The sequence below is a fragment of the Topomyia yanbarensis genome, chromosome 1 (genome assembly GCF_030247195.1).
Source record: "Topomyia yanbarensis strain Yona2022 chromosome 1, ASM3024719v1, whole genome shotgun sequence".
NCBI lineage: Eukaryota > Metazoa > Arthropoda > Insecta > Diptera > Culicidae > Topomyia > Topomyia yanbarensis.
The window spans coordinates 207214201-207232177 of NC_080670.1; the positions used below are offsets into that span (position 1 = coordinate 207214201).

The 17977-nt window shown below is 38.2% G+C and overlaps 1 protein-coding gene across 2 annotated transcripts in view; it reads right to left on the reverse strand.

Moving 5' to 3' along the window:
• LOC131689682 (serine/threonine-protein kinase tousled-like 2) overlaps positions 1–17977 on the reverse strand; it is a 295873-nt gene that overhangs the window by 268074 nt on the left and 9822 nt on the right. For both annotated transcript variants that reach the window (XM_058974962.1, XM_058974952.1), the window contains one exon: positions 6948–7033. In XM_058974962.1, coding sequence (XP_058830945.1) covers positions 6948–7019 — 72 coding nt within the window. In that variant the 5' untranslated portion in view covers positions 7020–7033. The remainder of the gene's footprint in view (positions 1–6947; positions 7034–17977) is intronic.

Genomic DNA, 17977 nt, shown 5'->3' on the forward strand with positions numbered 1-17977 from the left:
TTAGTGAAATTTTTGGTGTTTTCAGTATTTTTTCTTCAAAACTGGGTATCTACAAAATTTTAAAAGTACAGAAAACACTTTATATAGTTAAGCCGAATGCAGGGGCGTAATTTTGCTGAAGAAAGTGTATAGCTATGGCCAATGGGGTATAAGTTATTTACGTTTTTGTTAAATAACCTTTTGACATTTTATGATATTCATAAAAAATAACACTGTTCTACAAAATAAAACAACTTAAGTGGGCTTAGTCCGCATATTATTTTTCGGAAAATAAAAAGAAAATGATGAAAAATGGCGTTTTTCGCTTGTCTCTAGTACATCAGAATCGGTTTTTATGAGCATTTGACGATTTTTTTTTTAAAATATTTTCTATACTAATAGCCACCTAGCGGGTTTGAAAATCACTAAAGTTAAACAAATATGTCGAGTTAATGGCAAGTTATGGCGTATATTTGAAGGCTGAATTGATTAACGTACTTACATTTTATATATAAAGTCTTATTTTCATGTTAGGAACTTTGAAGTGGAGAAAAATGCAGAAGAGTGAGGTGAGTGTTGAAAAACTGATATTTACTGTTTGGATCACATAATTCCGAAATAGTCAAATTTGGGACAAATATCCTCGAAAAAGTTTTACAACAGAATACAGCGCATCTTCTGACACAATCGTTTTGTTGAAGATGCTTGCTAGAAGTAATTATGGAGAATTAACTCTTCAAAAAATAATTAGAGACTTGGCGTCATTAGCAAAGTTATTATTTTTATAATTTAAGTTACAAAAAAAATCATCAGATGCTCATTAAACCTCGTCCTGACATACTAAAGACGTACAGAAAACGTCATTTTTCATAATTTTCCTGCTATTTTTCGAAAAACAATGTGTGGTCAAAGCACATTTGAACTGATATACTTTTTGGAACAGCATTATTTTTGACAAATTGCTAAAAATGTCAAAAGTTATCTAACAAAATTTTAAATTACTCATACCCCATTAGCCATAGCTATACACTTTCTTCAGCAAAATTACGCCCCTGAATTCGGATCAACTATATAAAGTGTTCTCTGTACTTTTTAAATTTTGTAGATACGCAGTTTTGAAGAAAAAATACTGAAAAACACCAAAAATTTCACTTTTTGCTAAGTTTTAATGGCCCTGCCGCTCTTATAATTCTAAATTTGTACAAACTAACTAACCAAACTTCTCCGTTTGGATCTCCAGAAAAATAAAAAATGCTAAAAATAAAACTAAGACAGTTCAGACCTCTTCAACAGGCATAAATTTGAAATTTTATCCAAAATCGGCTCATTTTTCAAAAAATCAAAAGTCGCCACCAGTAGGAAGCGTTTTAGCAAACTCACTCCGAAGAAGAAAGTGGTCCCAATACCCTAACCTTTCATTTAAGAAGTGAGCCCGATGACTTTTTTAACATGATGTCATTTTGGGACACCCTGATGGCGACTTCCGGTTACAACAAAATGGCGAGGGACATCATCAATGTGGATATCATTCAAAAGATGTGGTCATTTGAAAGGGGTTTTATATCTTAAGGTTATTTTTATATCTATATGATACCGTGAGAATTGTAGTTTTTCTCTTTTTTTAATTGCATTTAGATACGTTACATTATATTGGGTTTTTGTTACTGATTTATCAGAGGTTTTAAAAAATGTTTAAAGATATCCACAGAAGTTACAGCCACGTCCCCTGTCAAAATATGCTTGTACGTACCTAGGGTGATAAGCCTATATCGCTTCTCATGTGTTATTGGCACACTCGTTCCATATTTCGGATCTACCTCAAGCGTTTTTTATCACTAAGACATCTGACAACATGCTTCTGTAGGTATTTCTACAGAACGGGCAGACTCCACTGGGTTTGTGCCTACTGAACGGCGGTTAGTTGAAGAGTTTGGTGGGTGAGCAGATCCAGTAATGTTAGAGCAGTTGCAGTTTTGATTTGTTTTCAAAAAGTTGCCAAGCTATTCCGAAGCGATCCTTGGTAGTCCAGCAAAAAGTAATGCCATCTGACCAAAAAAAAAACTGATTGGCATCAATTTTTATAACAAGTTTGGAAGCAATAAGGCCTACCAAATTCCTTAGGGCATGTTCAGTAGCATAGTATTTTGTGTAGGAGTTTCAAGGTACAAACAAATGTTTCAGTATCATTACAGTGTTGTTCTCTTTGTTGCCTCATTTGAAACACGTTGAGAACTTTGCTTTGAAAAAGGGTATTCAGCACTACACTCAGGTTCGCTCGACGGGGGAATATTATTTCGTGTCATGTAACGATCTAAGGATATTACGTGACAAGTCTACACCGACTTCTGTCTCAACGGAGGACTGCAGCGTGAGGTTCATATTTCAATTTAAATTTCGTTTATTATGTTGCAGCTGTAAAACTGTCGTTCTTTGCTGTTTGCTTTTCCGTCAGTTGTGCTGGATATTGGTTCAGAAATACTGGGTTGCTTGTCGTTTTGCTGAAAATTGTGTGTTGATTTCACTTATAATACATGCATTTTCCTACTAATTTCCACGTAGAACTTTCCGTAGTATGAAGTTTTCTGACAGCATCGTCACGTGATAATCTGATTTTCGTATGTACACAGCGTGGTCTGAGCATAGAAGTTGCCAGAGTCACTTAGGATGAAATACCACGAGTTGATTCTATGGAAATATCTAAAGAAATCCAAGTTATCCAAATCTTAATCAACATAAATCTGCGATTGCAATTATAGAGCATACGAACCTGTCGTACGGTAGAACCGATAGTTTTATTTATCTATCAAAGCGCGTCAAGTGGTCGGATGTAAAAGTATTTGACAGTAGATTCTTTACCGAGTATTTCATTTAAATATTGTAAGTTTTGTTTTGTGAAAGTTCGAAGAAATGAAGCAATAGCAATAGTGCACACTATCCACCAAAACCCAGCATTATCGGATTGTGGAATTGCACAGGAGCTGAAAATCGCTAAAATCCCCGTCTATGCAGTGCTTAAACGTTTCAAGGAACAACAAACTATTGCCCAGGTGTGTGCTGGACATTTGCGATTGACGCCCTCCATTTTCTAATTTTTTTTCTACTTTCTCATTATTTCATATTGGACCTTTGCTTTCCGTTTCGTCGTGGTCTAATAGGTTTCGATTCGACGGAGTTCAAGACAATTTGGTGGGTTTATTTCTTTCCAAGCAAAATCCACAGAATTCGTGCACGATTTTAGAGTTGGTCTCGGACGTTTGCCACAAATGCATATGGCTTGCCAAATCAGGTATTTCAAAGCGAAATTCGACAGCATTTTCGCGATAACGATATTCCGTTGACAGCGTCGTGTAGTTACGGGACTCACGTTTTGGCAACACTCTCCAGGCGTTAGTCCCAATTTAAGGAATTTCTGCACCCCGTACATTTCAAAGCGGATCGTTTCTTGGCCCCCTAGATGAAAATTTGCGAAACATCCTGTTTTTTCTTTGGTATCGAAATGTTCGAATTATGCTTGAAACGAGCAATCAGCGCTCTCTCGTTTTTTGCGCTTTATTCGTCAAGCGCCAAACTTGTGCACTACGCAATATTTCTCCTTAATGGAGAAAAATTTAGGTGGAAGCTATTTTTTTTTCATTAAAGAGAAAATTATTTAAACCCATCTTTGCGCGTGAAGAGCACAAAACCTATAACCAAATTAATTATGGAATTTTCATTTCGACTTTATTTCATCAGAATTCGACATTAGCTTAGTGACAGAACTAAGCTAGCGCATGATTTTCTCCTTAATTGAGAAAAAATAGTACCTACCTAAATTGTTCTCCACCAAGGAGAAATATGGTATTTTGCGTTGGTTTGCTAAACCAAACTAAGTTTTGATTTCACTAATTCTCATCAGCTTAATCAGAGCTCCCTTTTCTTGCGGGACATCACGCAAAACTAGGGATTTGCTTAGAGACACAAATAGTGTTTTTGTTTTTTTTTTTTGAGCTAGAGTCCATCCGGTGCCAGTTTAATCCTGTCACTAAGTTATGTCGGATTCTGATGAGACGAAGTCGAAACGCACAACTATGCTATCCTAAAAACTTTGGAAGATCTCTGAGCCGCTCGAATGATGTATATTCATCAGTTCCGCCTAATTTCTGACTATTTTTCTGAAAAAAGTTTGGCAAAACGACTCTGTGTCTTTTCTCGCCAATTTTTAAATCTTTTGAGGCGTTATATGTTCGGGCATTAAATTGCCTGGAGGTATGCAATTTATACAACTTTTTAAACGTTTTTCTCTTTTTGATTCAATGATTTCGGCTGATCAACTGTTGGATTGTGTTTAATTTATGGGCACCAGCTTCGAAAATTCAAGGCATTACATGTGCTTGATTTCAAGAAAAATTTTCGATTTTTTTTAATGTGCAATATTCCCCGGTTTGAGGTAACCAATTCTCTGAATGAAATCGATATCACGAATGATCTTCACATTTTTACATGAACCGTATTGTTTCTCTAAGTAACAGAGGGACGAATCTTACAATATCAAAAATCCACTGTTACTTCGGAGCGGATAAACCACACGCTGGAGGAAATTGAGCTTAGGCAGAGTAAATCATAATTTTCAAGACTTTAAAGATCGCCAAACTTTGAAATATATTAAATGCTAGACATTCAACGCACTAGAAAATTTGCTCCTACATAACACCCAAAGCCGGATCTTATCACCGTTCGTTTCTTGCATTTAGATTATGCAAAATGGCGGCCCAACGAGCAGCAGATCTTAATTATTCATCGCTAATGAGCAACGATTGGACGTGTTTGAGATATGTGATCCCAGAGCATAACCGACACGGCGCTGCAGAACGTGTGAATGGAAACGGTCAGCAGACCGGTGGTGGCCTGGGTCAAACGAGAGACATAGGCGCTTTTCCTCATTAAAACTAAATTAAATTAATTCCCAAACAATATGTCTCTCGTCGAGGTGGTCGGACCGTCGTTCTGTACCGACCTGCCATCGAGTCGAATAATTGCCATTGGTTGCTTGCTTGCTTGCTGGGAACTGCACTTGCACAGCTCTCGTTATTGTGTCGCTAACGTAGTGTTTTTGTTATTATTCAACCTTGTTGGGAGTTCTGCTGCGAGCTTTCGGGTTTTTGCCATCAAGTTATGTAAGGACCACGACGACGACAACTCGGGCTGACGATTCTCTGCAGCACGGGGGGTTCAGGCTTCCGTTGTTCCGACGCTGTTTCGTTTTGGGAGAAGGAGGGGAAAGCAAACGTGTAGGAGGACACAACGAGCGATTCGCAACTCCCGGAACAGCACTTATGATACTTTATGGTATATAATAATAAGGTGCGCCAAAGGACTTTTTGCTTGCATGACTCGGCACGGTTACGGCGCGGGGGTGGTGGGTGTCAAGTGGGTTGTGAATATGTATGTACACCGGGAATAGCTAGCTTGCTAGCCAGAAGCAGCAGCAAGTGCATTCACTGCAACTAATGCAGCGCTTTCGGTTCGGTTCGGTTTGGGAAGCTGCAGCGACTGAAAATGGAATGGAAATGGAAGAGGAGGGATTGATGCACAGGATGCACATCTGAACAAACAGAGAAAAGGACATACAGCACACATCACGGAAGGCGCATCTCGCCAGTGTCGGGACTAAGAGAGCCAAAGTTTCACACTGGATGGTGGTGGCATGGTGGTGGGGGAGTGGGAAAGGGGATGTATGGCAAGGCTTTTGAGAACAATGGCATCGTACTTTCGAAATGGGTGGGCGCGCGGGTTGTTGCGGTACAACTAACCAACAACATATATATTCATACAAACACACACACACACATACAAACTCACTCACACAGAACACACGAAATGAATAATCATAAAATCGATATTCGGCGAGAATTTGTTCGTTTCACCGGCAAGGGATCTGTGGTAACCGGTTGACCCGGACGCCATTGGATGGTGCATAATGGGAAAGGCTACCCCGAGAGAGGAACTAAACACATTTGAGGAACTTTGTAGAAAATTTTAAACGAAGTAGATGATGGAAACCGAAATTGCATACAAAGCGATAGAATCGATCCAGTTCAGATCCGGATTTCGAATGAGATCTTGTCAGAATAATACGATGAATCTCAACCGAAAGTGATTTTATTTGGAATTGAAAATAGGGAACCACTCCCAACCATTCTCATTAGAAATTATTCTAGATTTTTCAGGATTTCATCTACATACACAATCTCATTTCATTTTGATTTTTTTCCCAGGTTGATAACCAACTTTGCAATACCGTACAGGTAAACCTACTCAACTTCCATCCACCTCAAACCCATTCCGGGTGGGAGGGAGGTAGGGGGGGTTAACATAAAGACAAACTTTGTTCCACTAGAAATGTTTGCGCGGCCACAGTTCCAGCAACAGTCGCCGCCTTTTTTTTCGCCTTCTTTATTTAGCTGGTGCAGCACACAAATCATGTCGTTGACGTTGCTGTGCCTTGTGCCTGCTACTACAGTACGGGGTAAGACCGAAATATAGCCACACACACACACACGCACAACGAGCGCACAGATCCGCCACCACCGGGCGGATGTGGCTCCTTTCTTGGAGTTCGCTGATTTCCACGCGTTTTTCCTTCCGCTTGAAGATATGTAGATCCCAGCAGGCTGGGCTGCGTGAAGCGGAGAAGGCAAATTATTTTCCTTTTTTCGGTTCCAAGAAGAAGAAGGAAAAAACCGGTTGTATCGGTATGTAGTTGCTCTTGTAATCGAGCTTCAGTCACCCCCTTTCCACCGATACGGTCGGGAAATGTTACGGATCGATAACAACCGAGCCTTTTTCGGTGTTTTAAGGATTGGATAGTATAGTGAAAACATCAACGACAAAAATCTCCAATCGACGATGGGAACCGAAGGACGAAATTGCTTTCTCACGATGACGCATGGTTCTATTAGTTGAGGCCAATGGATATTTTTGGTACTCACCCTTGCTCCCAGAAAACGGGCCTCGAGTAGTTCCTGCTTGCGCGGATCCATCGCGGCTTGGAAGTGTTCCATCTTGATTGATGCACCTGGAAGGGAAATAGATGGGGTTTCGGGTTAGTCGAATTAGAATCATATTCATTCTCTTGTGACTATCACATTTTCAGCAAATTAAGAAGCTTGCCTAAGCTCGTCTAATTCCAGTAGAATACAGTAAGATAGGAGTTGAAAGATATCAACTTTTCATTACTTAATTCTACCTACTTAGCAATGAAATATAAAGCGGTAATGACTTCGTGAAATTTGTAAACCTTTTTTTTGTTTTTTTTCGAGAGTTGTCCTACTGGAACTGTAGAGCTAGATTCTCGGAAGGGCTCCCCGTCAGAATCACATACTACAATTTGCAGACGAGACAGGTAATGTCGCCCAATAAAACACTGCAATAGGCCAATTGTAGCGGGCCGTGATTCTGAATGTGATATTCATTGTACGGTTCAGGTATGTGCGGGCGTAGGGACTCGCGATCGCGTGTATCATCGCGAAGGGCTCGAACATTTGTACGTTAACGTGCTCGATCGCGTGTGCGTTTGTATGTCGCGTGTGCTAACGTGTATGAACTTCGCGTGTATAAATTCTATTTCATAACCGTGTGCCTTTCGCGTATTCGCGTGTGTTCTAGAATGATCGTGCGCGGACCGTGAATCTGATACTTCATTTTTTATGTGCGGTTCAGATTCCAGAAGAAAGTGGGTTCTTACATATCATTAGAATTCCCATTCATGTCGCCGTAGAACGCGTGGTCTAGTGGATATGAGCTTTATTTTTTTTTGGATTGGTCCAACTGAATGTATGGACCTAAATTGCTAGAATGAAGGCTAAAGATTTCCGGACGTGACCGATTCATGATCGCGCGCGTTTGCGGGTTCGCGTTTGAGACCGCGTTTGTAACTTCGTAAGTACTAAAACTTTCACACAATTGCCGGAGTGTTATCAAGTTTACGCGATCGCGGGCATAGGTGTGCGTAGGTGATCGCGAAGGACTAAAGCGTTCGTATGTTGACGTGTTTGTCGCGTGTGGTCGCGTGTATGTGACTTCGCGTGTATAAATTCGATTTTGAAACCGTGCGGCCATTCATATATTCGCGGACCGTCATTCTGATCTTTAGCTTTCGGTGTACGGATCACATTCTGACAGGGAGAGAGTTACTCCATATCACTAGAGTTTCCAGACATGTCGCCAAGGAACATTTTGTCTAGTGGATATGGGGGCTATTTTTCAATTTTATTATTTTTTTATTAATTAACAAGGACCTAGATTGTTGGTACCGAGAATAGAGACTTCCGGACGATCCCGATTCATGATGGCGCGAGCGCGGGAGTTTGTAGGTTGACGCTTGAGATCGTGTTGCTAAGTTTATGAGTGCTGAGATTTTCACCTTATCACCGGGGTATAATCATGTTTGCGAGTTCGTGGGCGTAGGTTGCCGTGAGTCTGATATTAAATTTTCAGTGCCCGGTTAGAATTCTGGCAGAGAGTGGGATCGTTTATATCGATAGGGTTCCCGGTCATGTCGCCATGAGACGTGTTGTCTAATAGGTATGGGCGTATTTTCTTAATTGGTCCAGCTGAAGGCAGGGACCTAGGCTTCTAGGATCAAGGATAGACTTTCGGACGTGACCGAGTCGTAATCGCGTGCACGATAGCATTTTTGTAGGTTCCCGCTGAGACCGCGTTTGAGAATGTGTGAGTGTTAAGACGTTCACTATCACCATCTTTGTTGACCCAGCTGAAGACGGGTGTAGAATGGCAGTATAGGACTCGAAAAGAAGAAATAAAAGACACTATATGAGAGACGTAATAGATTAGATAGGTACAAGATACAGCTGAAGTTATGATCATCACATGAGACATACATTAGTACTTCAAACACTACTAATACTTGAATAGCCAATCACCACACATAGCAGATCCTTTCTTTTTTTTATGTCGCCAGCCGTGCATTGAATAATGCCTAAAACTCTGAACTAGGCCCCGTCACGTCCTGTCCGTCATCTGTCCGTCTCGTCCTGTCGTGTCTGGGGCTTCCAGGTTACATGCATTCACCAGACGAGATAAGTTTATGTCAGCTTAATTGTGCACTGGTTTCGTAGAATCGAGGCGATCATCGAAATGATAGATCCTACGAGTGAATGCGCTTGGCCCAGTCACCTGTCGAGCATTTGTATATTTGCGAGTTTGAATGTTTACGTGTGTATGGGAAGTGTTGTGTGTTGAGATATGTGTTACCTGTAAATAATAAGTTAATACAAATAATATTTAATGTGTTAAAATAAGACGTGTGTAATATGCTACTTGCAGTTTTTGGTCGTTCCTACTTATCTGATTCAATTGAGTATGAGAGTACATCTCAATTCTTCTAAAGCCTGGCGACGTCTGATGGTAGCGAATAGTCATTGTTGACAGCAATGTTACCCTTTTTTGATGAATGAACTCGGAGAGGTCATCATAGGAATGTGACGCATGAGACCGAAAATAAATAAAACAAAATGAAATAAAGAGAAGAGTTAGTATTATTATTGAGTATTATTTGAACAACGCCCATATAACATGCAATAAAACTACTTGGAATCGTCTAAATGCCAGAAAATGATATATATTTACCATTAACGACAATTGCATTCCGTTAAAAGTTCCTCATGCTATGCTGACCGGGAATGGATGATTGATGTGCGTCGGTAAATTAATCGTACCTTCATTTATCTAATCCGAATGAGTCGTATCGAATGCACGAATTGAACACCGATAAAAAGTGATCCAAAGAAGGATTACCCACTATTCTATCATATAAGCCAGTTCTGCATCCATTCCCTGACCCATATGTCACAAATCCTCAGACGAACACATACACAGACAGACATATTACTAGCACATAACAATTTTACACTAGGACTAAAAACTACAATTATTACAACACAACACAACTAATAGGGTTCAACTGTTATTTTTTTTTAATGCACCTGTGCACGTTGACGAGGTCGGCCGGTAAATCGACACACAATGACTCCCACTGCGAGCCGTGCTCAAAAAGACAGCCGTTAAGCTGTTGAACAATGTCTGCAAACACAGCCCACAGAAAAAGTCAATCCACGGCGACCCACCAATCATCCACGCCAGTGTGCACAGGTTCTTAGCTGACTGTTAGTTTGGGCTGGTGCAGAGTATGAAATAACAAAAAACATAAAAAAGGCCCATAAGCCCTCTCGGTCTCCTCGATGCACCACTATCGAGGCGTAATGGAATAACCATCTTAAAGCAGGTGTCTGCTCAAATATGCTTGAAGATGTTTTCAATACCGTCAAACCCGTCAGCCTAGGAGAGGGGGATACCTAATCTGACCAATTCTGATGAAAAAATCCGTAGAAATATTTGTTTCTATTTGCCTTTTTCATATAGAAAGTTTATGCAATGAAAATTGCCAACCTAAACCTAATTTTTTGACTTATATAAGCTTTCTGTATTTAAACAGGGGTGTAGCTAGGTATATGCGGTGAGGAGTTGCTCCCTCTCATTACACACCACCCTTTCGTAAGCCCCCTCCCCCACATTACACACCACCCTTCTCTAAACCCTCAAAGCACGTCAACAGATCTCCCTCGAACGACCACCTCATGCACCCTCTTCAGACCCCTTCCCCGTCTCTCTCATCACAATCATCCTCACATAATAGACATACCTGGTTCGATTGCGACATTGAGCTAATTAAGCTAATTAAATATGATACGGACCCCCCGAACCCTCTTCCTGGATCCGCCGCTGGTTTCAAGTGTTTCAGCGTCAACACATCGTCGCTGTTGTGCTATCTTATGACAAACGCCATTTTAAGGTAAACCGGATTAGATATGTAACATTACTAATCTGAAAATTCTTTACAAAATGGCGTTTTCAGAATTTTGAAATTTTGCTTGGTTACTGAGTTATAGCGAAAAAAGTGAAGAGAAATTGTCAGTTTCTTGCTTTAAATCATATTGGGATTCGCTTAAGTAATGTAGATGTTTTAGATGCTTTTATATGTAAAAATGTCTGGGGAACACAATGGCATAATAATTTTTAAAATAAAAATACATGTATTGCGAGAAATATGCAGTTTTACTTTTAAATTGGCAATATTTCATGTTTGGCAACACTGTAATTAAAAATTACTATTTTTCTAGATTGCTTGCTCAATTTCCTTCAAAATGCATCTCATCGATTGTTTCTAGGCCGAATAAAGCCGAAGATATTAATAAAAGTTAATAATTGATGCTTTTTTCCTATGGAAAATTTTCCATGCACAATTATGACACGCCATACAAATTTTGCCATCAATATTTGCCATTTGTTCGCAATATTAAATTTGATACATTCTCGAGAAATATTTCACAAAATTCGGAACGTTATAGTGAATGATATAGTTTCGTAATTTTGTGCATGATCTTAATAACTTTACGTGAACAATTTCACAGAATTACGAATATTTTTCATGGATTCGTGAAGTGGTACTTGTGTGTTTGCGAAAAAGTTCACAAATGTAGAAGATATCACTTATCATTTTCACTTTAACGAAACTCTGCATATGGCTTTGAAATTTTTATTGGAATATTATTTATAAATTTTTGCTCCGTGAACTTTTTCATCAAATATAACAAGGTGTCGAATCATTACTGAACATAAAATTCCAGACCTTCTTATAATTTATCAAGACTTCTCAATCAAACAAATCGCAGTAATTTTTTGATTGTTTTGTTGATTGAATTAATCATTGGAATGCATAGCGTTTTTCTTTTCTGCTGCATTACATATTTTTTATGGTTAAAGCATCTTTTTTCCATAGTGTTCTGTCTAATTACAAAATGGGCACATGGAGATCTGACCTTGGTATGTACACAATGTTGCCTAAGATCCACAAAGCCTGTTAATCGGTATTATAGGATCAGATAAAAAGGAATAGGGCGTATCACAAGCATAAACCAATCTGAGATAGAAATTAGGAAGAAGTTTTGCTCCCCTTATTTTGTCACGACTCTTGCAATGAACTTATCAGAAGTATGCAGTACCAGAGAATATTGTTTTACGGCGTGATAGAGGTTTTTAAGCACTATAAAGTTTTTTATACCTTCAAAAATTATTCCATCTCGCGGAAAAAAAGGAACGGCAGGGCAGCTACGCCAATATAAAAAAAACCACATTGCGTCATCGTTTGGCTAGATCAACCAACCCACAACAGATAGAAAAACGTTTACCCCAAGACGAATAAAAGTAGCAGTTTGTTTTGCTTGCTTGGACATCATCATAACATGTTTTTACTGAAGAAAAATATTTTTTTAAATAATTTGTTGCGTAATGCGGATAGAAAAATTTGTGAAAATTTGTTACATGGGGAGAGGGGGCAGTCAATTTTGGGCAATCTTTGCGTTACGTATTTTATGAATTGTTTCTTATAGCAGCAGCAACTATCCGCATGCGAACGGGAGGCCGAAGAATTTTCATTTTTACCTTAGGCAAACCTTTTCAACAAATCACCATTCTCCGAGAACATTGTGTGTGAAGTTTCCACGGATCAGTGTCCTCGAGCGCGATTCAGCAAAACACTTTTATCTGGAAACTTCCATCGTTGGTGTTTTGTAATATTTGATATATAAAATTTTCCGTGACAAAACAGGGTGTTTTCGTCGATGACAGATTCATGTAAATTAAGTAATTCAGGCTGCATATTCCTTTCGGTTGTTCCATTTTATCTGAAAACTGCCATTGTCGGTCACGGCTATATTCACCGATCCTTGGCGTAAGGTGAGGAACGTTGTAATGGTGCTTACCTAATGTAATGCAACCGACTCAGCGACGCTTTCCTCAGTACCACGAAGTTGGACATAAGAGTACATATTGGATTCGCAAAAATATGCAAACATAAAAAAAATATTTTTTTTAATTGGTAGACCCACTTAAGGAAAATTTATACTAAATAATCAAAAAGTTTTATGAGACTAGGTCTATGGACTAGAGAAGAATATGTAACAGCTTCGGTTTAGTTTAGTTTAGTAAAGAGAAAGAAAAAATGTCCCGATTTTGTAAGCCTAAAAGACTACTCAATCCTAGTTTTAGAGATTTAAAAGGCGTGTCATTTAAGTATCAGATTAAAAGAGTTGCGAGAAAAGTAGTAAAGAATGTTTGTAGAAGTAGATTGATCGGAAAAAATCCATCATAAATCCTACTCAGTTCTCAACGTCATAATCTAAATTGCGTCCAACCAGTGGATGCAGGTTCAAGAAACCTTGAGCTTTGCGAACGGTCAATCCATATAAAACCTTTTTAAAACTCTAAAAGAAGAAAATCAGTCGAATTATTAGATTATCACGATTCAAATTATGCAAAATAGTTAGTGGCAACTTAATTGACCAAGCGGAATGGTGCTTTTGAAAAAGTGGCTTAACATTACATTTTTTTTCATTAGACAGTTGTGTGGCGTGCCTCAGCCCAATGTGGTAGTGCGACAAAAATCGCAGCCACTTTTTCAAAAGCACCATTCCGCTTGCACGGAAAAAAATCCGTTTATAAATTCATGGTTTACGAACCAAATCCTTGAATTTATAAAGAATAAACCTCGTATTCAAGAAACTATTTGCGTTTCCAAAAAACTAGTTCGCCCCGGATATATACATGGCGTTACATTCGAATGTTTGGTTGGGTTTACTATTGTTGTTCCCTGGACATTTTTAATTTTGGTTATGATCCTTGTTCGCAATTTGGGAATACACAGCCGACATACAAACGATGTTCATGATGTCAGGATCTTAGTCGCGATTGTCGTAATTTTTATTCACGTTATCGAGATATTTTGGTCACTAGTTTATGGTTATTTATGTTCATGATTTCAGGATCTTGGTCACGATTTTTAATATTTTTGTCACGAGTTGTGTGATTTATGTTCATGATTTCAAGATTTTAGTCAAGACTAGTAATTTCATGTTATCGTAATATTATATTTTAGAGCTTTCATTCGAATAGACAAAGGGGAATACTGTGACTCATATTCATGATATCAGCAATTTTATTGTATTCGTAATTTCTCTTCGCCTCATCAAGATCTGTTATTTTTTGGTTACCATCGGTTTTTTTACTCGGGATAACGTGATAAGTATATAATATAAACCTAATCATAAAAATGTGAATGATTCGCGGTATCTTGTTCTGTGAACTATATCACGAACACAATTTGTGGCGCACAGCGCAGTTTTCCTTCACTGTCCAGACATCACACCTCAAGTAGCATTTCTAGTTTTATAGCACACCACAAGTTCATTCTAAGTTTCAAGTAGGGCTTCAAGAATGTCATAAAACGTAAATTGTTACTAGGGACTGAACCTTATCAAAAGAATAACGATGTTCGAGCTTTTAATAGTTTTCGTATATCTACTGCTCGTACCTATTACTGGTCGTTAGCGGCTGAACATTTCATGAAAAAGTGTATGGAACAAAAATGATTTCACCCCAAATTTTGAGAGAAAATTCACGTGAAAATTTCATTACCATGTTGCATGCAATTGAAAATGATTAGGGATATCTTATAAAAATCCCAAACACGCACAACAAATCGTGAATCATGTACTAGGAACCATGCCCAGCTCACGAATCCGTGAATATGTCATGATTTTGTGAACTATTTCACGAGCACGGATATTGGATCGTGACATATATTAGGAATCATGAATTAGTTCACGAAAGTTGAAAAGAAACATGAATAAAATATCGAGTTTCGTGAAATAGTTGACGAGCTCCACAAGGTTTTGATTTTGTGAACCAATGTTTCTAAATCTATGAATAACATCATGAGTCAACTTTTGGTTTTATGAACAGTGTTCATGAAGTTGTGAACTAGTTCACGTACACAAAATCAATTTGGTAATGACATGGCGGAAACCGTGATTGAAGTTCACAAATTCAAACTTTACCCTATTTTCCCGCACCCCAACCCCTACCTACCCCTTAATACAAATCAGTGTATCCCTAAATTACAAACTATATTTATAAAAACTAAGCATATTCAGAACACATTTACCAAACCTACGTCATGTCTATTTTAGCGCAAATTAGTTTTGTGGAAACACAAATATTTTCATGATTACGAGGTTTATTATTTATGGTCTTCATGCTGAGGCCAACGTCAACATCACTTGCGAGCAACATCGAGCTATGGTTGAGGACAGTTTGCTTCTAAATATTGTTATACAAGATTTGGAAGACCTGTGGTCTACATGAGATGGGACATCAAGTCATATGGCCGTTGCAACCATCGATTTATTGAAGACGATGTTCGATAAACGAATCCTATCGAAAATGTTAATGTTGATTTGATGCCGTTTTCTTGCAGTTTGGTAACCTCAGATTTTTTTCACGGTGCTACGTTTCGTTTCTCGTCTACACCGATAAACTGCATGCAACTGATGAGTTAGAGGCAAACATTGTCACGAAATGTAAACCCATTGTCGAAAAAATGACCAAAATTGATCAACTTTTGACCGATCGAAAAGGATTTTTGAAACGTAGTTACGGTGGGAATTTATCTGAAATTATGTCAAAACATCAACCTGTAGACCATGTGCTACCAAAATAAACCAACAACAACTGGCAACAATGTTTGTACATTTTATTTCAATTCGAAAAAAAAAATTATAGAAAAAACACTAGTAGAATTAAAGACAATGTTAATGATGGGCATTTTGAAAACAAAGTTCGATTCCTTTAAATAAAAAATCGATGTTGCCAAACATTGAATCGAATCGGATAAAAAAGATACATCGGGATGAACAAATGTTTAAAAATCGCATCGCTGTTGCTCATGTCTAGATAGTGTCCTAGTAATATACACTCAGCTGACCGCAAAGGTTGCTGTGTGACCGAACTGTGACAGTGTCGCTGGGATGCGTTACTATAACCATGAGAACAACTAGAGGTTTTCCTCAAGGAGGAGCGCTGTCACCCCTTCTGTGGTCCTGGTAGTAGACGAACTCCTGAATGAACTGAAAGGTCTGGTATTTGAAATATAGGGTTAGGCAGACGATATTATCGTTACTGTTAGGAGCGAGTATGAATCTACGATCTCGGACCATACTCAAGCTGTTCTAAACCAGCCATGGCAATGGTGTAAAAGAAGAATCTTTACCTAAATCCTCAAACAGTCTCCGCAATTCCGGTTACAAAGAAAAGGAAAATCGATCTCAACGATCTTCGATGAATTCTCAGATCCTGGAGAGATCAGAGAGACTTCTTCAACCAAAATACTAAAGTTTTGTTGGGAACCTTTACTTGACTAGTTCTATATAAGGAAAAAGTCATCATTTTTTCCGTCCCATTTCCAATAACAGTATCCTGAGTTATTTGAATTAAGAAAATATCCTAGAATAACAAAGCATTAACCTCCCACAATCACTAAACCAAAGGTCAAAAGGCCCTGATTTGAATGAAGATCCAAGATCCTTGGAAAAAATCCGGTATTTCTGACTATCTGAATACCGGAATCCTAGAATGTAAGCAAGTCTTAAAATCGAACGTCCAATATTTTGGAGTCTCGAAATCGGATATTTGAAAAGTTCAAATATCAAACATTCGGAATTCGGCATATCAAAATTTCAGAACTCAGATTTACGTATTTCTGAGGCTCACTGTAATTTGAAACTTCTGAAATTCTACGCGTTAGGATTTTGAAATTCTGTTAACGTGTACCAGATACTTTGAATTGAGATCCAGGAATCTCTCATCTCCAGAATCCAATTTTCCTCAGATTCCAGATTTGAAGAATACTGAAAATTAAAAAAAGTTTTGAAACAAAATAATTCTAGGATTTTGTAGTGTTGTGGTTCCCAGAATTACAAATACATATATCCCTTAATAGTAGAAACTCAGAATCACAACGTACCCGTTCTTAGTTTCATTTAATTAATACAATATACAATTGTAGTCTCCGAATCAAAAGTCAACTATCAAATATGTCGGAATCCTGGAATCCCAAATTCCTCGAGTCTATCAAACTACCTCAGGTTTACCGTCCTGGAATCAATATATAAGTGAAATTGTTATTAGGCTTCCATTGTTTAAACAATTCAACGTTCAGATCTTGGTCCTGGAAGCATTTGTCGATTTAATACCACGACGTCTAGAATATATTAGAACTCGAGGACGAATAAAGTATCCGGTCTTTAGTTGAAATCTGATTTGTGAATAGTAACGGTTGATTCCTATTTGACCGGTATTATTTTTTCTAATGATTTTTTCGTAAATTTATTGATTTAAAAATAAGAAACATAATACAAAAAAGTTCAAAATATGATTCATGTGACTTGTGTCGGGCCATAGTATCTCACAAAAATCTATTTTACTTTGAATTGGGTTGCAGCAGTAGTATTCTGAGGTTTTTATTGCAAGATAATTTTTTTAGCTTATTTTTTTACTTCTGTATACGAAAATCCGAAGTTCTGGTGAAAGCATTTTGGCCGCCCTGTCACTTGGGGTCTGCTGGGCAAATAAATTAGAACCAAAGTAGTGGAAAATCTCTACTTGCTAAGTCGTACAAATGAAGCGATGGATTGAAATATGTAGTGCTGTCAATCTGGAATGATACAAAATATCTGGAAGGTAATTATCATTTCCACTTCAAAGATGCGTGCATGTATTAGAAGACAAACACAATTGCAACAGTTAAAAAAATTAACCCGCAACAGCCACAGTATTTGAATATAAAACAATATGGAATTTGAACTTTTATAACATCTACATTAAGATAAGCTAAACGCAACGTGGTAGCTTAATGCGTTAAAAGAGCCATCGAAGTATAGGATACCACACCTGGAAATCGTCCGAACTAGATTGGTTCAAGCGAGGGACGAAAAAAAACCCCATGGATTTGCGTTTCCACTTCATTTCATCAATATCTGGCAGACAAACTTAATCACGCAGACAGACACTGAATCCAATACGGCAACCCTACTTATGTTTACAAACA